Source organism: Zalophus californianus, chromosome 8 (genome assembly GCF_009762305.2).
Source record: "Zalophus californianus isolate mZalCal1 chromosome 8, mZalCal1.pri.v2, whole genome shotgun sequence".
NCBI lineage: Eukaryota > Metazoa > Chordata > Mammalia > Carnivora > Otariidae > Zalophus > Zalophus californianus.
Window position 1 is genome coordinate 40334582 of NC_045602.1, and position 24094 is coordinate 40358675.

The window sequence follows — 24094 nt, forward strand, 5'->3', positions numbered from 1 at the left end:
GGAAGGATTACCTCAAATTATTAAGGGATAAAGAGTATGTTCTCAGATCATATTCATACCAAAACACTTTTAAAGAATAATGGAGACAGTTAAGGTAGAACCTAGCATTTTATTTAGATCTTCATTAAACTGTTGGAATTGAGAACCAGACATACGTAATAAACCTCCAAAAATAGATCCTGAAAGGCACTTTCTGCTTAGGGCAAGCAGTCATGGAATAAGCATGTAAACAAGCTGGCTTCTCTGTACCACACCAGCCAAGTCAGCTTTCTCCATGGCCAGCCGCACCAGCTCTGCCCTCCCTTCTGTTAACACCAGCCAGACCCCCTGTAGGTCTAACCCAAGGTTTTTCTGTAGGACACCTTGGCCTACCTGGGAATGCTGGAAACATGTTGTTAAAGGAATCATGGTGTTGAGGAAAAAAAAAAAAAAAAAAAAAAAAAACTTTTAAAAGCTGCCATCTGAGGTGATGGCTTCTCTGTACTTACGCCATACCCCAGAATACAATAAATAAGCAATTAGAAAATGTTCAAGTATGAAGGGATTTCCTCCTCCCCGCCAAAAGCACTGCTCTCTGAAGGAAGCTGGTTTCTCTGTAGCTACACCAGCTGTTCAGAAAGCTCATTGGACCTGGTTTTGAAAATAAAACAAAGTTAAAACCCTGGGAGGAATTATTGTGCAGTGTGGAGTACTCAGTCTTTCTTATAAAGAAAAAAAAAGTTATCTGGTACCAAAGTGTGCAACCTACAGACCCTCAGGTACTGCCCTGTGACTTCTCTGTATGACATCACAAGGGTGCCAAGTGCCTGTTTTTCTAGAGCTAGGAGTTGGTGGTTTGGCTAGTGCTGAAACCATGCATAGGATTGGTTTACTAAATAAAAACCTTATTACGTACGTCCTCCAAAAGACAGCTGAAAAGTGGAGAGATTTTGATTGGTGCTATTTAAGAGATGGCAATTAAGAGCATAAGCACCAGGGAGATGGTTTAATGGTAACTGCCTTTTTTTTTTTTTTTTTTTGTCAGGCTAGAGCTCCAACTGGAACTTGCGTTACATGCAAGAATGATTGGATAGGGAACACTCCCTGACAAAGAGCTACATAATTAGAAATGGATTAAGTTATAGGGAAGATAAGGGGAGGCTTCACATTCATAATAGAGCTCAAGACATTACAAATTCATGCTGACAGGGCTATGGCATTGCCAGACAGAGGCTATAATGGAACTACAAGTACTTTACGTGCACATTACAGGACATTTTCAGCATTTGGTGGGAAAGTCAATGCAATTAGGATTTTAGAAGGTTGGGTGATAGGGCACAAAGGTTCAATTTCAAAAAGCATTATTTACTACAGTGTTGTTGGTTTGTTTCTAGGCAGTTACATGGATCACCTATGCTCACTAAATTCATTATAATGGTGAACAAAACACCTAGGGACAGAATAGCAAGCCCAACTTACAGTCCCCCACACAAGCTAAAATTCATGTCATTGAACTAGGAGTGACTGCAACTGATCAGGAGCTGAAAGAGGACAGGAAAATTTAGGAAGAAGGGCCCTTTCCCTCAGAGCTTGAAGGCTTCTCTGTAGCCTACGCCAACAAGTCTGGGGAAAAAAGGCTAACACTTTCAATATTTAAGCTTTTTGGGCACTTCCCATGGGAAGCTGTCCCTACCAAAGTGGCCATAGGCTGCAGTCCTCTGATAAATTGGCTTCTTCAGATCCAGATCCCTGGAATATACAAGTCCGTAACTTAATATGTAGCATTCAATTAAAATAAAGCAAAACAATCAGCAAGACTCATTTTCAAGAGTTCTGGCAAATGAGTTCAGTTCTCTGGGGTTTGCTAGGAAAAAAGTTTGTGGCAGAAGTGTTTGTTACTTCCCTGGTGTCCAAACTCCTCGCACAGTCCTTATTAGTAACTACAGTTCTTGTTTTTCCATCCTTGGCTCAACAAATATGAAAACTTGTCATTATTCTGAGAAATTCCAAGTGTCAAAAGCTCATCTGAGATCATGGCATACTTACCAAGGTCCCATGCCCACACCCTGTTTATTTTCTTTATAGCAGCCTTGAATATCCCACTTATCTGTACTAATTTCTTTTAAGTAAAATAAACATCCTTAGGTAACATGAGCACAAATCCCCGTATCAAATGTGGAAGACTTTCTAGGGTGGTTAGTCTAAGCCATGGAGCACTGTAATTTTAGATTGTTCTTAACATAAGCCTTTACTAAAGGCAATTTAAAGATAACATCAACAGTTATAGGAACTAAAACATTTCCCCACTTAAGGAGTCTTCAAGACCTTCATGTTCTCGGATTTGAATATATCTCAAATATATGTATATACACGCAACACCCACACCCTCATTTTTGACTAGCAATAGGCTTTACCATCTTTACCTGACAATGACCCCAGGGCGGAGGTCAAAATTCTTCTTCACAATCTCTAATAGCTCTCTCTCACTCTTCTGAGAGGTGCCATAATGGAAAATGGAGATAGACAATGGATGAGAAACTCCAATAGCATAAGAGACCTAAAAGGATTCAAATGTCACATAAGAGTCAGTGACTAGAAGACCCACACACTTATGTAACACACCGGTATTTAAAAAAGACAAATACTACGCTAAATGCCCTCCCACTTGCATGCCTTCTAATCACTCCAGTTACACAAAAGAGTATATACCTGAACAAGAACCCTTCTGCACAGACCTCCTTTAACAAGGGATTTTGCCACCCAACGAGCAGCATAAGCAGCTGAACGGTCCACCTTGGTATAATCTTTTCCTGAAAAGGCACCTCCTCCATGAGCTCCCCAACCGCCATAGGTGTCCACAATGATTTTCCGGCCAGTCAAACCAGCATCACCCTGAAATTACAGGATTTTAGTCACTTTATGCCTAGTGCTTTCCAATAAATGGTTCTAGGTCAGGTTTGTTAAAATGCCTATTCTGCACCACTCAGCAGATATCCGCAGAAGATTCACATGCAGACTTACAAAAGTGGGGCGGGGGGAGTTATAGTAGCCAAATTTGCAAGTAACCATTACAGAAAATTAAAAAAAGTCAAATTGTATCATAAGGCCTTACCTGAGGCCCACCAATAACAAATCTGCCACTTGGCTGTAGATGATAGATTGTATCCTCATCAAGATATTTTGCAGGTACAACTGCTTTGATGACTTTCTCCTTTAAGGCATCCCTCATCTCATCAAGACAAACCTCTTCATCATGCTGAACAGATATAACAATTGTGTGGACTCTGATGGGAAGCACAGCACCTCGATCCTGCATGTACTGCACAGTCACCTTGAAGGCAAAGCAGATGATCAGAACATCAGTTTACTAGACGGATTAGAGCCAAGACAAAACTAAATTACCATACGGAAGGATAGTCTTTTTTTCAGTTGGCTTTAAACAACTTTACTGATGTTCTGTGCAGTATGTGTGATCTAGCTTTATAATCACTTACTTGAGTTTTAGAATCTGGGCGTAACCAAGGCAAAGTGCCATTGCGGCGTAGTTCAGCCAGTTTTGCATTGAGCTTGTGTGCTAAGACAATAGTTAAAGGCATACATTCCTCAGTTTCATCAGTGGCATAACCAAACATCAAACCCTAAGAAAGGAAAAAGTCAATGCGATCAATCCAAGCTTTGGAATTTAATGTTAGAAGAGATGCAGGTAAGAGTCTACACCAAGGTACCTGGTCCCCTGCACCAATGTCTTCCTCGTTCCGGTCAAGATGAACACCTTGAGCAATATCTGGTGACTGTTGCTCCAAGGCTACCAGCACATTACAAGTCTTGTAGTCAAACCCTACAAACGAAACAATGCCTTAAGAAAAAAAAGGGCCAAAGCAATACCAGTGCCTTCTATTTACAGTAAGTACCTGGGATTTTAAATACTGCTAAAGAAACCAAATACAGGTATCCCCGCCACCCCCCTTTTCAAAAGTTAGTGTTTCACCACTTCACTTTTAGGAAAGACCTATACCAGTACTTTTCACTAACTGAAAAAAATCTGCAGAGGACTTATGCTTTTACAAAAAAAGCCGTGTACTAATGTAGGTCTGCTGTAAAAATGAAGCCATGCTTTGCGTCATTTTGGCTTACAAGTTTCATGGGAACGTCCCATTTTTGGATAGCGGGGGAAACTTGTACACCTAAAACCTAGAACTTTTAGAGAATTAAATAGGGCTAGAACAAAACAGATAGTAAATGTACAACTGGAATTAATGGTTTAAGTAAGAACACTCTGAAGACAGAGCTAGAGAGAGTTGAAAATGTGGAAAAATGAGCTTAGAAAAGCCAACTCATTAAAACACACCTTTGGAAGAATCATCATATCCAATGTGTTTAATGGTTTCACGAACCACTTTCTGGTAGTCAACAGCAGCTCTGGACGTAATTTCCCCAGCAAGAAGGATCATTCCAGTTTTAGCAACAGTTTCTAATAAAAGATAAATTCACACTCAAATGTCACTCTTTTACAAAGTAATTTTTGCGATGTTAGCTTTTCTTCAGTTGATAAGCAAGCAGGGTTTAGAACCTACCACAAGCCACTTTGGCATCAGGGTCCTGCTGAAGGTGGGCATCAAGCACAGCATCGCTGATCTGGTCACAAATCTTATCTGTAGAAAAAAAGATTCCCGGCTCAATCTCTTTATCTTACTGTCAATGGATGTATGTCATTCCTCCTTGTAAGTACTGCTGTACAGATCTTTGGGAGAGCTTTCTTTTAAAAACTGTGGTAAAACCTACAGAACATAAAATTTACCAATTTAACCACTTTCAAGCATAGAATTCAGTGGCATTTCAACTATGGAGACCTTAACTACTGTCTAATTAAAGTACTGCTTTACCAGAAACCATTTGCCTGAAAAATAAATGCTGGATATAATGCTGCATATTACTTGAAAACTTGACACCAGTCTTAATATAGCTGCACCACAAGCTCACCAATTCAGATTAGCCAGCAGAACACCCAGCACTTTTAATACATTTAAATTCATTGTGATTCATGCAAGTTACACCTTAGAAGGATTTCATCCCATCTCTAAAGTATTTCAGACATTTTGAAAAATTAAGTTCCCAGGCAATACAATTTCCACTGTTAAACAACAGCCACATAATTGGAATTAAGTTAAAGCAGAAAGTTTATCTTCAAACCCAAAAGCAAAGCTGGGAAACATTTTGCTATACAATACTATTTTTCAAGGACAATTATACTTACGTTTTATCCCCCAAATTTAAAATCTTCATTATAAATCTAACCAACCCCCAGAAAGGTGAACTGTCCCCCCGCCATCAATTTCTCCCTGATCCTAAGGAACACTAATCAGAGCAACAAAAAATGTCACAGTTAAACAATAAAAGGACACTTTACGAACAGAAGGAATAAAGTATTTGATTTTGTCAGGTGTATTCCAGGAACATGAGCTGAACAGACTGGAAAATGTCCAAATGAATTCTGAATCCTTGTTACTTCCCCACTGTCTTGCGATCTGTTAAAGAGTGGGAGAACAGGAATACCACTTTCCTGAATTTTCTACAATCATCCGGAACAATTAAAGCAAGACGTCTATAGCAATCAAGTCAGAGGCTCAAGATTTAATTTACAAACTGCTATAAGCGCCTGTGACTTACGTGATTAAATAAATAAAACGTGGATCAAATACATGTTAAGTTCTCAACACTTGAGGGAAGGTGGGTAACCCCCACCACAACACATGACCTTCCCTCATCAGGATCTTGGCGTCTGTCCTCTCCTACACCACTAGGTTGCTTGTGGGATTTCAGAGGCACAGTAGACTAGAGAGAAACGGATCCTTAAAACCATTAGACTAGATAACTATGTCACCGTGGTCATCCCAAGAAAAGGCAGAATCCGTACAGCAAAACAGTGATCTCCACTAGGCGAGGTTTTCTGGCTGAGATTGAAAAGTTCCTTGAAACAGCTTCACTCGTTCACGTGTAAATTGATCTCCATAATGGCGGACTAGTGGACAAAGCCCAGAGAAGGAAATGTTCGGTAAAACCTTTCCTAACGGCAAAGCACCAAAGACTTAAAGGGAAATCCAACGCAACAGCAGCTTACACTTAATTCATGTTTCCTATCCTTTTCAAACGTGGTCCAAATAAGGAAGGCCTCCCACAACCTGCGCTATATTTAGTTGGAGGCTGTCACCTTGACGGCAAGGCCATATATTGCCGAAAGACACGTCCGTCTTCTTCTGGGGGCCGTAATGGCCCAAGGCAAGGAATTAACGGAAACGGCAGACGTCCCGAGGCCCGGGCCCCCGACTCCGCACACCCGAGCGCGCCGGGAGCCCGACGGCTCCCCCTCGCCCAGATGCCACATGCGGCAAACACGTGGTTGCGGCTGCAATGCGGGGCGCGCGCTCCCGAGGACCGGCCGCGAGCACTGAGGGCCGGTCGCCCACTCGAGGGCTTTCAGACGGCGGGGCGGAGATGAGGAAATACTGCCCTCCCCGAGTGGAGCACAGCTGCCCCGGCCCCCGCCCTTCTCGTTTTCTGGAATCTTCCGCATGCCGAGGCGCGCGGCCGGATGGGAGTAGAGGAGAGGAAGGGGGAGGGGAACGGCGGCCACGCGCTCGGGACCGGCGGCGCCACGAGGAAGGCGCGCGGCCGCCGCTCTTCCCACCGCCCGCCGGGCGAGGGCAACCAGCGTGGGCACCGCGGCCGGCGACTCGCGGCCGGCGACTCCCGGCCGGCCCTGCCCATGCCCCGCCCCTCACTTCGCTCCAGGGCCCGTCACCTCACCTGGGTGGCCTTCCCCCACAGACTCTGAGGTGAAGAGGAACGTGCCCTCCTCGATGAACGCCTCGTGAAAGCCGTTGAGTTGCCCGTTCATGTTGGTGTTCGTAGCGGTGAGTGTAAGTGGCGTTGAAGAAAAAGGGAGCGGCGAGGCGACAACTGCGAAATGCACAGGCAGAAGACGGCGTCCTACTCAGCTCGGGCGGGCGGCGCAGAGCGAACGAGGCGGCGGGCGATGCGGCCCAGTATTTATACACAGCGCCAGCGCGCGCCCGGCCCAGGCCCCGCCCCTCAGCGCCGCGCGCCAATGCGCCACTAGCGCGGGGGTAGGCCGAAGGGGCGGTGCGCGGAAGGGGAGCCCGGGCTGAACCACTCCGCGGGGCAGGGGGAGCGAGCGGAGGTAACGCGCCCCTCCTGCGAATATTTAGTTATCTTAAGCACTTCTAACAAGGGCTAAGTGGAAATGCGAGTGCTTGGGGCCCGTGTACCCTTCCGTATTCGAAGTGGATGGAAAAGCGACGAGGACTTCGTGGGCCTGTTCCCCTTGCTGTGACATGGCACTTCCCTCCCGACCGTTGACCGAGCTGTCTGTGCGCGAGGTCGCGTCCCCCAGCGGCGACGGCGAGAATAGGCAGAGGTTTTGTCCTCAGGCTCTGCCCGAGGGTCTTTCCGGCCGGCCCCGCCTTTAGATGCCCTGGGGACAGGGAGCCAGTGGCCCTCAGCCATGTGAAAGTGGCCATCTTGGCTGGTCAGCGAACGATTCTTTGCACGGCCTATTCATCCCCACCCCGCGCGGTGCTAGCGGCTGGAAATCCTGAGGGTTGCTAATAATTTCTTGGTTGATGCCTCGGTGGTGAAAATGGCCAAAAAGCAGAATAACGAGAGTTCTGTCATCGATTGCTGTCTTACTTCCACCCCAGCGCTAAAGTTTCTGAGAGAGGCCCTTTCCCTTTGTTGCTCCTGCAGTGAGGGCCGCACTCCAGCCCCTTCGGCTCCGGCCTTTTCTCCGTCCAAGAAAGGAGGCTCCTCACAAGGCTGACCTGGCACTTGCTGACTTTCAAATGTCTTGGAGGGGAAAATAATCACAGTCTAGAGTATCCTTTCAATCCTCTGTTCAGGAGACTGTTGAATATTTTTTTGGGGGGGAAAGGCCTATTTTAGCCTTTGTATGTGATTAAGCAGATCTCTTGGTAAGATGAAATGGTCCATTTCATGAAGCTTTCACTTTAAAGATCCACCTGCGTTTGTCCCAGTTTTGCCCATGAAGGGAGAGAAGGAAAAAGAACAAAACAAAACGAGCCAACAAGGAGTAGGGAGACGGGAACGGATTTCATGGAGTCCGCGTTTGGAAGGAGCCCACAAGTGGGAAGGAGGGCAGGTGTCACTTACTCTTCTCCGGGGGCTGAGGGGGCTGACTCGGTGCAGGTCCGACAGGGGCTGCGGTCCTGGTGGTCCCGAGTGCATTAACATAGGGTTTAACGATGTTATTAGAGAATGGCCTGCTCCTAGGATAGGATGCATGTTACCCTGGGGAGATGAATGAGACCCCTTGGAGCAGCCTCCAGCTGCTTTAACGCTCAGAGAATTAGCTAAATTCTGAAGAACAAGCCTGTCAGCGCGGGAGGAAAGGTGGGAGTTTGCCATTGGCAAACAATGGAAGCCCTTGGGCTGTGCTAGGGGCTTTGACAAAGACGGTTAAGAAAGGGCTCATGATCTCTTAGACTTTCTGACCACATCCATGGTGGCTCAAAGTAGGCAGCAAAGTTAAATCACAGAAGAGACAATATGTATGTTTTTATTTTTAAAACTAACCACAGAAAAACAACTGTATAAGACTATTCCATAATTTTTCTTGTTTTAGTGTATTTCATCTTTTTTTTTTAAAGCACAATGCCAATTTATTAACTCACAATGAGTAATAAAATTGCCAACTGGAACAAATTGCATGTGTAGGCTGGTCAGTGCATTATCTCCCAGCAGAAAAATCTATATGGGGAGCCAGAATATAATTAGAAGGTTATTTGGTTAATATGGAGTCAGAACAAGGGGATTAGTTAAATTTAATGATTAGCTCATTAAACCCTGATACCCTTATGCTACCAGCTCCACAGTAGGGCTGTTCCTGCCAAGGAGATTAGAATCAGCTGTTCATACTTGCTTACCTACTTCTCTTTCCTGCTCATAGCATGTGTAATATAGTGGTTAAGAATAAGGGGTTTTGGAGCCAAGCCTCTGCCACTTATTAACAGTGTTGAGCAAACAACCTCTACATTTCAGTGTCCTCAGTCTGTAAAACTGGCATACTAATAGTACTATCATAAGATTGCTTCAAGGATTAAATGAAATCATGCAAGTAGTTTTTAGCTTTAGAACATAATAGGTATTTTTTTAAAACATTAGCTGTAAAAAATAACCCTTCCATGGCTTCTAATGGCTGTGAGGATAGAGACTAAAATCCCTCCATATCCTGAGTATGATTTGGCTGCTCATCTTGTGCCACTTTCTCCTTCTGTTTTTTACTTTTATCTTTTAATTAGTAACAGTTACATTATTAATTGGTTAGTTTCAAAACAACGCAGACACATTTTCATTGATTTTATATTTTTCCCATTGTTCCTTACTCCCACAAATATTTATGAGCACTTCTGGCACGCAGCCCCGGGGACTGGTGCTATGACAGTCCTGGTCTCTGCCCACCCCCTCTCCCCGCCAGCTCTAAATGGGAGGAGATGCCTAGCTAAGTCCTCCTCATGCTTCCACCCCAGCTCAGCTGCCACTTCCTGGATGAAGCCTTCATCTACACTGATTTCTCACAGGGTCCTGTGTTTCCTACTAGGTGCTATTTGAAATTATAGCACTTATCGCTGTAATCTGTAAGTTCCATGACAATGAGAAGGTGGTCTGTTTTGCTCAAGCTTTGTTACTGAGTGTCTGACACACAGAAGCTGATTAGGAATATTTGAGGAGAGAGAGAAGAGCGGGAGAAAAGGAAGGAAACAAAGAAGGAATAAATATAAGGATGGCAGAAGGAAATAGGGAAATGAGAAATCCTGGGATCAATGGAAAAGAGCTACAGTTTGGTTTTAGTTGCAAGCATCATAATAAAATTGAAGGCCCTTTACTATCAGGGAACTTCATTGCCATCCTGGTCTGAGAAGAGATTTTTGAATCCATACATTAGTGCCTTTAAGGGTAAAATAAACCTGGAGAAGTTATTGATATACTTCACATATAATATTAATGAGATTTATGGAATGTGAAATGTTGTAAAGCACAAGAAAAAAATCTAATCACTGCCTAAAGGCTCCAGATTTCTCAACACAAAGAATATTAATGTGTTAGTAGTCTATGAAAGTGGCAAGGTTGGGACTGGATAAACTAGTGTTTGTGACTCACATAGCAAATATAACAACTCCAGGTCTTATCAGTTTGCCAGTGAAGAAGAGAGTTCCAGTAACTAAGAGAAAACATTTACCATGCAAGAAGTTGTTGATTGGGCAGGAGAAAAGAGGAAGATGACAGTAGGTATATCAAAGAGCAACAGAGAAGGTGTGGAGATGTTGAGAAGAAAGCTGCTAGGCTGTGAATCTTAAGAGTACCTTAAATGTGATGTGATGTGATAACAGGCCAAAAAGAAAGAAATCTAGACCAGATGTCTCCAAAATTGTTCCAGTCCTTTAGGGCCAAAGTTCAGACATCTCAGATGGCCTCAGACACAAGCTAGCTCTAGTGGGATCTGAAACTAATACGATGTGAATCCCCTCATTTTTAGGCTTCTTGAAATTTGCTTTTGTTTCTCTTTTTCTCTCCTGATTCTTATTCAAATCTTTTGACAATTCCAGTAAAAGTCGTGATGGATGGAAGAATGGATAGGGTATCATGAAGACACTAAAAGAGACAATAATGATGGCAATATCATTTATTGTGGCAATCACTGTTCTCATATCTAGGCCTCCCAACAGTTCTAACAGGGCAGTTACTAGCTCTCTCCCTGTTTTACAAATGAAGACGCTATCACGTAAGTCATCCAGCTCATACATCAATTTAGTAGTGGAGCTGGGACTTGAGCCTAGGTCTGAGCTCTAAATTCATGCTCCTTGTTACAAGTCAAGTAATAAATCCTTCATACTCCCTGAGATCACTGATATTTAGTTTGTATCCAGGGCACTTGGCTGCCTCTCTCGGTGGAGAATATGACTCTTGATCTCAGGGTTGTGAATTTGAGCCCCATGTTGGGTATAGAGATTACTTTAAACTAATAAAATTTTTTACCAAAAAAATTTAGTTTATATCCTTTCATACCTTTTCCTATTAACATGCAAACACATACACACACTTTACATGAAACATGGATTTTTTTCTTAAAAATTTTCATGGCCATTTCTCCAGGACACTGGGGGTAAATCATTCTATTTTTTTCTTTTTCTTAGTGTAGTAAAATAAACATAATATTTATAATTTTAACCATTTTTAAATGTACAGTCTGTGACATTAAGTTCTGCAAAATCATTCTCTTAATAGTAAAATATACTATAGTTTGACTCTGCCATCCAATTCATTCAGCTGTTGCCTTACTGGTTGACATTCAAGTTGTTTCTCATTTTTGCCCCATACACAATGCTGATGAACCGAACATATTTGTACATACACTTTTGTGAACCAATGTTTTTATTTTTGTGGAAAAGATGTCCCAAAATGGGGTTGCTGAAACAAAGGAAATGTACACTTTTACACGTTACTAGTTACAGCCAATTACTTTCCAAATGGCTGTCAAAACTCACATTTCTACCAGTAGGGTATGACAAGATCATTTCCCAGCTCTCCCGCCAATGCTGCGTGTTATCACTCTTTTTAATTTTTGTCAGTATGACAAATGAAAAATGTGGAGAATATTTTTATACCCTTGGGAGACTTTTTTTTTCAAAGATTTATTTATTTATTTGAGAGAGAGAATGAAAAATAGAGAGCACGAGAGGGAAGAGGGTCAGAGGGAGAAGCAGACTCCCCGCTGAGCAGGGAGCCCGATGCGGGACACGGGACTCGATCCCGGGACTCCAGGATCATGACCTGAGCCAAAGGCAGTCGCTCAACCAACTGAGCCACCCAGGCGCCCCTACCCTTGGGAGACTTCTGCAAGAAAGTTAGACTATCCAAAAGCCACAAAGGAAAAGGTTGAAAGACTTAACTACATTAAAAATGAAAAATTACTGTATCAGTAAAATCAAAGACAATAGGAGAAAACATTTGCAATACATGTGACAAAGGGTTAGTACCAATTGATAAGAAAATGACAACAGCCCAGTGAAACCTAGGAAAAAGAATGTAATTCATCAAGGAGGAAATGCAAATTGTCAATAAATGTGAAAAGATGCTCAACCTCACTGATAGGTAAATGAATTAATTGATTTGTATGGTGAGTTTGGGAAAAACAAGGCACATGGAGGAGGGAAGGGCAGAAGGAGGAATCTAAATAATAGGATGCTCAGTCTTCAGCTGCCCTATTAGTTTGGCCTCTGGTGAAGATTTCATGATTCTGATGATGCTTTACAGAATTTCTAATGGTGCCATTCATGGGAGTGTATAGGGTCCAAGCACTAGGATTCAAATCTCTCTCCCACCCAAATATGGATGGGGTTCTCAGGATTGAGCCAAGTCTACCTGCCACCAAAGGCTACAGCTCATCAATCAGGGACTCCTGTAAGGATCTAGTCTCACCATTTCTGTTGCTGTTTAGCCCAGCCACTTGGCTATTGTCTACAGTGATGTCCACTTGACTCATCAGTATCTTTATTTGGTCAGATTGAGATTGTTTTCACTATTGTGTAGATGTACCTCTGGCCATCCTCAGCTTTTCTCTGAAAGCCAGTGTCATTTCCCACAGACAAAGTATCACTTGGGGACTTACCTCTTTAGACCCTACCCCAACACTTCAGGAAAGCGCATACCCATCTGTTGAGACTGGTTCTAGTTTAGACTTGCCCTGAATTCAGGGCCAGATCTGACCCTTGGATGAATGCCAGCTTTGTCCTATTTGTAACCTACTTGCTTTTGCTTCCAGCTTTGTTTGCTTGGTGCCTGGGCATCCTTGACCTGCCTTTTCATCTCTTTTTCCCCCACTTTTTTTTTTTTTTTGGCATAGTATTTTTGGTTTGATCTCCCACTAACTGATGGCCTCAGGGTCCTTCCATTGTAAACTGCCTCCACAGACAGCCAAAGGAAGAACCTGCCCCATACCCCTGGATAACTAAGAATGTTGGGGTAGAAGTAGGAAGGAACTTCTGTATCCTTTGTCACCCACCTCTGCTCTGTAGGAGGACACAGCTGCCCCCAGGACAGAGAATGCTGGTGTGGTGGGTAACTGGGAGCACTTGGCCCTGTCCTCAGTGGTGTTGCCTTCACAATTTACAGAGACCTTACACACTTGCTGAGGTTTTTGCCATACTTTGATAACTTTTCAGTCCTCTAGGCTACCCAGTTCTCTAGGAAGCCTGAATAGTTGATGTTTCTTACAATCCCATTTAACTGAAAAAGGCAATCCACAAAGAAGAAATGTAAAGAGACTTGAGTTAAACTGTATTCTGTGATGAAAGACCTGGCAGAGGAAGAGAGTGCAAACCAGGCCATGGTCGGGATCTACAAGGTTGAGATCTTCTCAGATGCTGGGGAACAGAGTTCTGGTCTTGGCCCCCAAATGTGGTCTGGAGTGATGTTACCTTTACCTACACTCTCAGAGGGTTTGTGGCACCGATCACAAGGAAGAGGGTCCGGCAGAGTGATCATCCAGTGTGTTCTTCTGGAATGATGCTTTCCTCTGTAAAGGTTCTCAGTACCTTCCTTCCAGGGTTCCATCTGGAAGACATCAACCCAACTGTCATGGATTAGGTTATATGCAGATTAGAACTAGCAGAATCTGTTTCTGGAGTCCTTCGGCAACTGCAACAGCTGGGATTCAGTCTTGGGCAACCTTTCTCAAATAGATAATTCAAAGGAACAGCATTATGGTTTCAGCCCCGGCTATACATTAGGATCAACTGGAGCACTTTAAATCAAGGGATGACTAGACTTGTAGATTACTAAATCAGAATCTCTGGGCTTGGGACAGGGCACAGGTAGGTTTTTAAAGCAAAAGGTGATTCTAATGAATAACCAGGGTTGAAAATTATTGGGCTAGCCAATTGTTGGTTGAATCAATGGTAATAACCTTACATCTTCCAGAGGCCTGCAAGATCCATATTATATATACGATGAAAGTGTTATTCTTCAGGACCACGGACACCTTTGTGGGAAGCAGTGCGTTCTCAAACTTTAATGTGCATACATATCACCTGTTAAAATACACATTTTAGCAAGATTCTGCATTTCTAACAGGCTCCCAGGTGGTGCTGATCCTGCTGGACTATGAAGCTCAATGAGTAGCAAGAATCTAGACTGGCAATCTGCAAACTGGGATAGGGTACCCCTGGGATTACATGAAACTTTCCAAGGTCTATCTAGACACTGATAGTTTTAATTGATCAATTTCCAGATCCCCAACTTCCATATCAACTATTTTCTAAAACTGATCTGCCAGAGAATAAAGGTTTTTATTTTTTATTTTTTTTATTCTAGAGAGAGAGTGAGCAGGGAGTGGTAGAGGGGAAGAAAGAGAGAGAAAGAATCTGAGGCAGACTCTGAGCTGAGCTCGGAACCCAAACTCACGACTGAGAGGTCATGACTAAGAGATCATGACTGGAGTGGAAACCAAGAGTCTGATGTTTAACCAATTGAGCCACCCAGGCACCCCGATCTGCCAGAGAATAGGCCCGAAATGAAAGATTGGGTTCCCATCTCCCATGTCCCCTTTCACAATGGCCCTTCTCTGAAGTGCATTAAGGAAAGGAAGACCTCTCCCAGCCAAGTCCCACGCTGGGGTACTAAACAAGGAAACGCACTGAAATATTGGTGGAGGTATTGAGAAAATTAATGATTCTGATAACTAACATATCTTTTTGCAAATTAAATCTTATTTAACCTTTTGTTTTCTACACAACTGGATGACTTAATGACATTGTTAGCTAATAGGACATTATGCATAATTTTGGATGATAGACCATTATATGGTTTTGTTTGGGGTTTTTTTGGCATTTAGAAGAATTAAAAACATTTAGTAAAATTGCTCTAACAAAACTATTTATATGAACAAGTTTCCTTAGTGTTTATATCTGTAAAAATGAAAAATAGGATTAAAATCAATAATGAACCCTCTCTCTCTCTTTCTAGCAATATGTAATATTCTCCCATGGACTTTAAACTAATTGAGGGAGAAAAAACCCATCCACTTCATCACACACACACACCCCCACACACACACGCACACACACACATGCATACGCACATGCTTCCATATTTTTCCTTTTTTGATTGATAATTATAAAAGATTATAATACATGTATGATTTTGATAAATTGTATACTTATTATTATATTGATAAGTCAAGCCACAGGAAATTTGGCTAATTCTCAGAGACTTATAATAAACATTTTCTAATATATTTCAATTTACATGTGTATTTTGGAACAGAATAGGTGATAGGATGATCAATAAAAGACTTTCAAGATAAAATATAAAATATATTACATAGGTAAAAAATTCTGTTGGGGAAATAGATTGGAGTTCACAGAGAAAAAGAAACAATACAAATTTTTCCCCTATTAAAGAGGAATTTGTTCATGTATTTTAATTTTTTTTTACGATTACCTTTTCTTCATGTATTTTTTTAAATGAATGTTGGTGGGTATTAACTCTATGGTATTTAGATTCCATTGGACATATTTAAGAGTAATGGTTTATTATGTTTTAAATGCCAATATTTACAATGTGCTGAAAGTTACAACTCTTCAAATGTACTTATGATGAAAAACTTTAGATATCTACTTAAAAATATGCTGGTAGTAGGGACGCCTGGGCGGCTCAGTCAATTGAGCATCTGACTCTTGGTTTTGGCTTAGGTCATGATCTCAGGCTCCTGGGATCAAGCCAAGCCCAGCATTGGGCTCCACACTCAGCAGAGTCTGTTTGTCCTCTCTCCCCCTCACCCCCTCGCCCCCTTAAATGAACAAACAAACAAACAAATAAATAAGTCTTGTAAAAAATACGCTGGTAGCATATACTTTTAAAATATTATTTTGGAGTTAAAAAGCCACAAAAATTGGAAGAATATCTACCCAGACCCATTTGAGAGAATACTCCAAGAATTGAACCTCGAATTGTTTAGAGCTTATGTAGAAGAGATTATAAAAGAAACAACTCAGGATGGTCCAGGCAGAAACTTTTTGTGAGCCAGATCCCAGTAGCATGCAGAAATATTAGTAAAAGTGTGGTCAGTTTCTGGTCGAAAATAGTACACAGATGCTATTAATCAGATATTTTACAGGTTTTCTCCAACCTTTGCAGTATTGACATTTTGTGCTGGATAAATCTTTGCTATGGAGAGCTATTCCGTGCATTATAGGATATGTAGCAGTATCCCTGGCCTCTACCCATTAGATGCCAATAGCACCTACGCCCCCCCAAGTTGTGACAACTGAAAATGTGCCCCCCAGTTAAGAACCACTGAGCTATTGGAAACATTAAAGGATTATTGTTAATGCTGGAGTTCATAAATCAGGGTCCAACTTATTTGTACCCTATCTGGAAGTCTGCCTTGCCTTCTTTCCCTTTGGGGATTGGAATGAAACTGTAAGTCCCTAAAAGTCATACTTGATGAAGCCCATAGCCCCACTGATGATAAAGCCCTGTCTGTGGACTACTGCAGAGTTGAGTCTCTGGCTCTGACAGGGAATAGTCTCATTTGGCAGGGCTTCTGGACACTGGATATGGGAGCGACGTGGGCAAAGAGGGGTGGTGAAGCAGATTGAGGCTGGTCACTGCCCTCACTGCCCAGAGGCAAACTATAGGCAGTTGGAGATGGACTCCCAACCTGGGAACAAAGAACACCAACACCACATACTGAGACCTGGAGTAGAAGTGAGGCACCACAGAGACACACACATGGTGCCTCCCTTTTACTCCTCTCAGGGCAAAACATACTAGTGAATGCCACTATCTGCTCTCCTTGCAGGTGGTCTTAGACTTGAACAATAAGTGACCTGGCCCTTGCTGGATAAGTACCTATTTGAGAAAATTGCTCAAGACCTAAAAATTCACTACTCGTGGTCCTGAGTCACAGGGAAATGCCAGCTCCCTGTGGCTCAGTGGTATCTATCTATTCCAGTGATACTGCCCTAGTCATTCCTTTGGATTGAGAATCTTGCTTGGAGATTGCACTACATTCATGAACTCTGGCTGGGCCCTGAGAACCATCTTTCACAAACTACCCTATGGATAGCCCTTAGAGGTGTGGCCTGATATATACAGAATCTGCCCTCTCCTTGGACTCTTGCCCATGCCCAGGCCCACAGCTGCCACCAGTGACACAGCCAGACTCTGACCTTCTCCCCTTGGCCTCCTGCCATGCTTCCATCCTGAAGTTCCCTCATTAAAGAAAGTTTGGAGGAATTGGATTGAGAGTCCAGAAATACACCCAAGGTGTCAAGACCATTCAATGGGGGAAAGAATAGTCTTTTCCACAAATGGTGCTGGAACAACTGGATGGCCACATGCAAAAGAATGAAACTAGGTCCTTATCTCACACCATATACAAAAATTAAAATAGATCAAAGATCTAAATGTAAGAGCTAAAACTACACAACTCCTAGAAGAAAATGTAGGAGTATCTCTTTGTGATCTTGGACCAGAAAATGGATATGACACCAAAAGTATAAGCAACCAAGGTAAAAATAAATATATTGGACTTCCTCAAAATTAAAGACTATTCTGTATTAAAGGAAACTATCAACAAAATGAAAGACGACCCACAGAATGGAGAAAATATTTACAAATCATATATCCGGTAAGGGTCTACTATCTAGAATATATAAAAAACTCATACAACTCAACAATAAGAAGACAAGAAATATAACTTTAAAATGGGCAAAGGATTTGAATAGACATTTCTCCAAAGAAGATATACAAATGTCCAATAAGCACATGAAAAGATTCTCATACCTTTAGTCATTAGAGAAATGCAAATCAAACCCACAGTGAGATACCACTTCACATCCACTAGCATGCCTATAATAAAAAAGATAAGAACAAATGTTGGCAAGGATGTGGGGAAATTAGAGCACTGATACACCGCTGGCGGAAATGGAAAATGGAAAACAGTTTAGTAGTTTCTCACAAAGTTAAACAGTTACCATATGACCCACAATTCCACTTCTAGGCATATGTCCAAGAGAGTTGAAACATATTCACACAAAAGCTTGTACACAAATTTTCATAGCAATTTTTTCATGATAGTCAAAAGGTGGAAACAAACTGAACATTCATCAACAGATGAATAGATAAACAATATGTGGCATGACCGTACGATGGAATATTATTTGGCCATTAAAAGGAATGAAGTACGGGGCACCTGAGTGGCTCAGTCATTAACCGTCTGCCCTGGGCTCAGGTCATGATCCCAGGGTCCTGGGATTGAGCCCCGCATGGGGCTCCCTGCTCAGCAGGAAGCCTGCTTCTCCCTCTCCCGCTCCCCCTGCTTGTGTTCCCTCTCTCACTGTGTTTCTCTCTGTCAAAGAAATAAATAAAAAAATCTTTAAAAAATAAAAAAAATTTTAAAAGTAGAAAAAAAAAAGGAATGAAGTGCTGATACATACTACAACATGGACGAACATTGAAAGCATTATGCTAAGTGAAAGAACCCCGTCACAAAGGGTTGTGATATCCATTTATACGTGATGTCCGGAGGAGACAAATCTACAGACAGAAATTAGATTTGTGGTGGCCAGGGACTGAGAGGAAAAGGGAATGGAGGGGGATTGCTAATGAGTATGGGGTTTCTTTTGGGGGCAATGGTTGCACAAAAAGTAGGGAGTGTTCAGCTGGTTGAGTCGAGCATCAGTGGACAGAAAGCTCCAGGAAAAGCCCTTATATGAACTTTCAGAGGCCACTCAATCCTCTCATTGCTTGAGGCTCATACAAACGTAAAATTCATGGAATTCTATCAATCTATTAACTTCCCTTGGAGACTAGACGATGGTTCATATACCCAGACTAATAAACAGGCAAAGGATATGAACAGTCTACAAGAAACACAAATAGCTAGTAGATACGTGAAAACTATTCGACCTCTCTCATAGCTTAAAAAAAAAATGCATCACAAAACAATGAAATTCCATTTGTCATCGATCAACTCAGCAAATGAATAAAAGTTTGGTAAGATCCAGTGTTCACAAGATTATGGGGCAATAGGCACCCTCATATACCATTCTTGGGAGTGTAAACAGATTCAACTCTTCTGGAGGGCAATTTAGCAATGTCTGTCAACATTTTGAATGCTCGTTCTCATTGACTCAGCAATTCTACCCCTAGGAATTTGCCCCAGGGATAGACTGGCAAAATTATGCCAAAATCATGTTCACTGCATCATTGTTTATAATAACAAAAAACTGCAGAGCACTTAGACATCCGTCAACAGGGGACCAGTTAAATACAGACATGTAATAGAAAAGTATGTAATCATTAAAACATGAGGTAGAACACGGAAAGATCTTCTAAAGGTGTTCTGTTTTTTTTTTAAACAAAACAATGTACACAGCAATATGATCTCATTTGTGTTAAGTTGTAAAATATATACAGGTAGCTGCAGACTTTTTTTCAGGAAGGATACATAAGAAGCATTGGTAACTTTTGGAGAGTGGTGCTGGGGGGTTGGAGGGAGGAAAAAATAACTTTGGCTTTTTATTTGATGCATTTCTATAATATGTGACTTGTTTATACCATGTGAATGTAAGACTTTTCTCAAAATAAGTATTTTAAAAGCAGACAAGGAAGAACATGGAGGGAAAAGGAAGAGTTAAAAAGAGGGATCTCTTAGGTGGGAGACTATGGTTTGTCCTGACACAGGACCAGCTTGTTTGAGCTGCATTAATAAAAGCATTGTGGCCAGATCACTGGGGTTTTGGGAAGACCACCAGGGCAGCAGCCTGGAGGACGGAGGACATATGTGAGACTAGTCAGGGCGACTGGTCAGAGAGCTTTGCAACAGGGCAGGGCTCAATTTAGGAGGTGATGGTGGGGGTGGAGAATGCCTCAGCTGGGAGAGTCATTAAAAAGGACAACTGACAGCCATGGCGCCTGACTGGGGGAGGGGGCCCAGCCATCTGCCTCGGGCAGCTGATTGGGGGGCGAAGGGAGGAAGGAGAGGGTTAGAGACCAGAAGACGGTGGGGAAGAAAATAATGAGCTCAATTCTGAACTCATTGAGTGGAGGAACACATTGAATCTGATTATGTTGAGTAGACATAGAAGTATGGAGCTCAGCAAATTCTGAGTTGGAGATAGAACACACCAGATCAGGTGGGAATGGAAAAGGAGTATAAGGAAGTTGTGTGACCAAAAAAAAAAAAAAAAAAAGAGGCCCGGTTCAAGGTGGTGCTCTACAGATACCCATTTTTGAGTGTTGAGTAAAGGAAGAGGACCCCCCCCCCCCACCAGGGTGAGGCTGAGGAGTGAGCGATCAGGGCTGTGAGAGGAACAGGAGGGACTGGGGTCGCAGACGACTGTTCCCTGCTCCTGGCTGGATACTGGCTGATTTTTTTTTTAAAGATTTTTTATTTATTTATTTGAGAGAGAGAATGAGAGAGAGAGAGCATGAGAGGGGAGAGGGTCAGAGGGAGAAGCAGACTCCCTGCCGAGCAGGGAGCCCGATGTGGGACTCAATCCAGGGACTCCAGGATCATGACCTAAGCCGAAGGCAGTCGCTTAACCAACTGAGCCACCCAGGCGCCTGGCTGATTTTTTTTTTAAGCTACTCCCTCACAATTGAAAATTGCCCTTCTTTTGCCACATCTACCCAGTAAAATCCCAACCCTGGATTTTCTGGCTTTGCTCCTGAAAAGGGCCACCTACCCAGTGAGAATGGCCCCACCCCAGGTTCATAGTTTATACCTCTGCTGGGCTCTCTCTTTGCCACCCATCAATTTATTTTTACTTACCCTTGGTTGGCTCTGGCCCTCATTCCCGTTATTCTAAATCAGCATCATGTTCACTTCTCACTTCTTACTTCCACTCTCATCCTTGTGAACTCTCTTGCCTTCTTACTTCAAGGACCAAGCAAGACCCTCAGGACGAGGGCCTTGAACATCTCCGCCTTCTCTGGGTAAATATATCTAAAACAACATTTACCTTCTCTCCCAAGTGTTCAGCCTCCACGGATAAGGTTCAGTTCCTGTTTAGTGCTAGGGTCCCCCTCAAGGAAGCCTCACTGACCCTCTCCCACCCCTGAGCCTTAGCTATTGCTCCGTCTTCTGTCTGCATCACCATATCACACATTATATCTTCCTCTTCAGGGCATCTCCCCCTGCTGCACTGAAGTTATCTCGCTGTCTCCTCCAATTACCTTGATCCTATGCATATTTCCCCCCTTAACTTCTTTTTTTTAAGATTTTATTTATTTATTTGAGAGAGAGAGAATGAGAGATAGAGAGCACGAGAGGGGAGAGGGTCAGAGGGAGAAGCAGACTCCCCGCTGAGCAGGGAGCCCGATGTGGGACTCGATCCCGGGACTCCAGGATCATGACCTGAGCCGACGGCAGTCGCTTAACCAACTGAGCCACCCAGGCGCCCCTCCCCGCTTAACTTCTTATTGATGATACAACATCCAAGCAGGAAAAGGTACCTGTTGTAAATGTGCTGCTCACAGAATTTTCACCAACTAAACAAAGTCATACAGTCAGCACCCAGATGAAGAAACTAAGCATTACAGCCCCCCTCCCACCCCGGCGCCCTCCTCGGGCTCCCTTATCCTATTTCCCTCCCCAAGGCAACCACTATCCAGTCTTTCAAAAGCATAGATTAGTTTTGGCTGTTTTTGTAAATTAAAAAAAATAAGGCCCCAAATAATGGGTACTCTTGTGTGTCTGGCTTTTAATCAACATCATGTTTGTGAGTCACCCACATTGTTGTGTGCAGTCGTAGTTCATTTCCATTGCCCTATAATAGTCCATGGTGTGAACGGACCACGATTCACTGGTCCATCCAGGTATGATGGATTGTAAGTAGCAGGCATTATGTTGTATTCATCTTCATATCTCCAGCCTTCCCCACCTGCCTGCATAATGGTTTGTGCATCAACAGGTGAGAGAATTCAAGGAGTACTTTCCCACTGTATTCTTGGATGATCAGATGATACCTGGAATTTTAGAGTCAATCTTGGGTACCGTGATTAAAATGTTTCGAAAGGGCCATTGATAACTTGAATTGTCTATAGAGGCAACGATGGTGCCATGTCTGGAAGCTGTACAGTACTGGAAAACACTAAAGATGTTTTTTATAGAGATGAAAACAGAGGGCCTAGAACAGATCGGCCACGTTGCTTTAGAAGAGAGCACTGGACCAATGGCTAACTATTTGGGGGAGGCAGCTTTCTGCTCGAAGATACTCATGATACTGGCTCATATTTAGAAGCACTTAACCATACACCAGACTCTGACGTGTGCTTAGGGCTTGGTGTCCATTAATTCAATACAAGAATGACTTTTTAATGATTGAGATTTGAACATGAGCTGCCTGATGAAACTGTGATCAGTCACTTCCCGGCTGCAGACACTGGTGACTACGAGCACCGGGAAGTGACATTTATAGGCTCATGGTTTGTCTGAAAAGCCTGCCTCTGACTTGGCTCCCTGTTCCGCTCCCCTCCTAATAGAACTGCCTTCCGGCCTGTGAGCAGCCTCCTGCAGCTCCTCCCTGGGTCTCATCCCAGCAAGCAAAGTATAAAGTGTTTCTCTCCGGGGCTTCCTTCTGCCCCCCGCCTATCTGTCCTGGCTGGGACCCTCTCCGCCCTACCCCAGGATGCCCGTCCAGCACCGCTCCCTCCTTCCAGTGACTGAAAAAAAAAAAAAAAAAAATTCACCTGCAAGGATGTTGGATGAGGACTCTGATTGGGTTTGTGGGCACCACAGGCTTGACTCTTCAGGGAACCAAGGGTCCTTTGGGTTATCTAGAGTTTCTTTGTTTGAGAGAAAAAGGGAAACTTAACAAGTGCCTGGAGGGGGAAAAAAGCTGGAGAAATCCTTCCCTAGATGTATCTATCCAGTGTAGGCCTCAGAAAGAAGAAGAGCCCAGACAAATAAATCTGGGTTGCTGAATGCAAAAGGCATTTGTTAGAAGCAGCAAAATGCTGTCATCCTCACAGGCTACGCTGTGCTGCTGGCCCCGGGACAAGATGTTTTATCTTGCCAGTGGCGCCTGAAGCCAAGGCCTGGCGGCTGCAGAACCACCACAAAAACAGTAGCCTGAGTTAGACAAGCAGGCGTTGTGAAGTCTTGGCGGACTGTGTCGCCGTCCCTGACCGCCCTCCCTCTCACTTTCTCTGCTCCATTCCCTGCCGCAGACCCTGCTCTCACCTCATTCTTGTTTCTTCTGAGAGCTTTAATATTTTTTTCTTCTGGAAGGGGCCAGAGGGCGTCTGAGATTTAGGAAGCTGGACAACAGATGGGCAGACCCCAGAAGCCTGGCTCTCCCCACCCTCCCACAGCCACAGTTAATGTCCTCTCTTTCTTCTCTTCTGCTGGACGAAACCCAGCACACACTAAGAGTGTTCACACGATAAATATCAGCAGTCCTGACCTTTGTCCGTGGGTCCTGGAGTCTCCCTGACTCCCAAGCTCTGACTTGCCTGTGCTTAAAGTGGATTAGCACTTACCGTAGGCTGCAGGGCCCTGCACTAGGGCTTGATGGGAATCAAAATAGAGATTACCTTATTTGACTTAAAAAATTTTTTTCCACTTGAAAGATAGAATCCCCCAGAGAAATACACTGGGGCTTACACATACACAACTTTAAATTGGATTTTTAAAAATAGTTTTCCAGCTGTTTGCTAGGTCGTGCCTTAGGTTCTTGTCCTTGATTGATGTTGGGTCCATTTGGGAAACGAGGCCAAGAGGGGACAGAGGGATTGCCAAAGCCACGGGATCCTGGATGCCTGGGGGTTTTCCCAGGAGCCCCGGCGGTTGTTGCCATGGGCCTTTAGAAACCCTCGGAGCCCTGGCACTGGGGTCTGTGTCTCGCCCACAGCTCAAACCACCTCCCCCAGACCTCACCTCATCCCTGCACTGCTTCTTCTCAGCCAAGTCTGGAAAGAGAAAGAGAGAGAGAGAGAGAGAGAGAGAGAGAGAGAGAGAGAGAAAGAAAAGAAAGAAAAGAAAAGGGAAGAAAAGAAAAGGAAAGAAAAG

General features: G+C 43.3%; 1 protein-coding gene across 1 annotated transcript; it reads right to left on the reverse strand.

Annotated features, from left to right (window-relative positions):
- Window positions 1–89: 89 nt before the first annotated feature.
- On the reverse strand, window positions 90–7008 carry MAT2A (methionine adenosyltransferase 2A). Its single transcript, XM_027622395.2, has 9 exons — window positions 6784–7008; window positions 4554–4631; window positions 4328–4450; window positions 3705–3817; window positions 3474–3617; window positions 3092–3310; window positions 2689–2871; window positions 2403–2536; window positions 90–1728 (listed from the first exon to the last, which is right to left on the reverse strand). Exons 1-9 carry the CDS (start codon window positions 6872–6874, stop codon window positions 1626–1628), a joined length of 1188 nt encoding a protein of 395 aa, XP_027478196.1. The 5' UTR covers window positions 6875–7008; the 3' UTR covers window positions 90–1625.
- Window positions 7009–24094: the final 17086 nt, after the last annotated feature.

Excerpts from the sequence above, each read along its gene's own strand:
- MAT2A (XM_027622395.2), bottom strand. The coding sequence starts at position 6,874 with ATGAACGGGCAACTCAACGGCTTTCACGAGGCGTTCATCGAGGAGGGC. Across the intron at positions 3,618-3,704 it reads ACATTGGTGCAGGGGACCAG|GGTTTGATGTTTGGTTATGC; the intron begins GTACCTTGGTGT and ends TTCCTTTCTTAG. Across the intron at positions 2,872-3,091 it reads TTGTTATTGGTGGGCCTCAG|GGTGATGCTGGTTTGACTGG; the intron begins GTAAGGCCTTAT and ends CTGTAATTTCAG.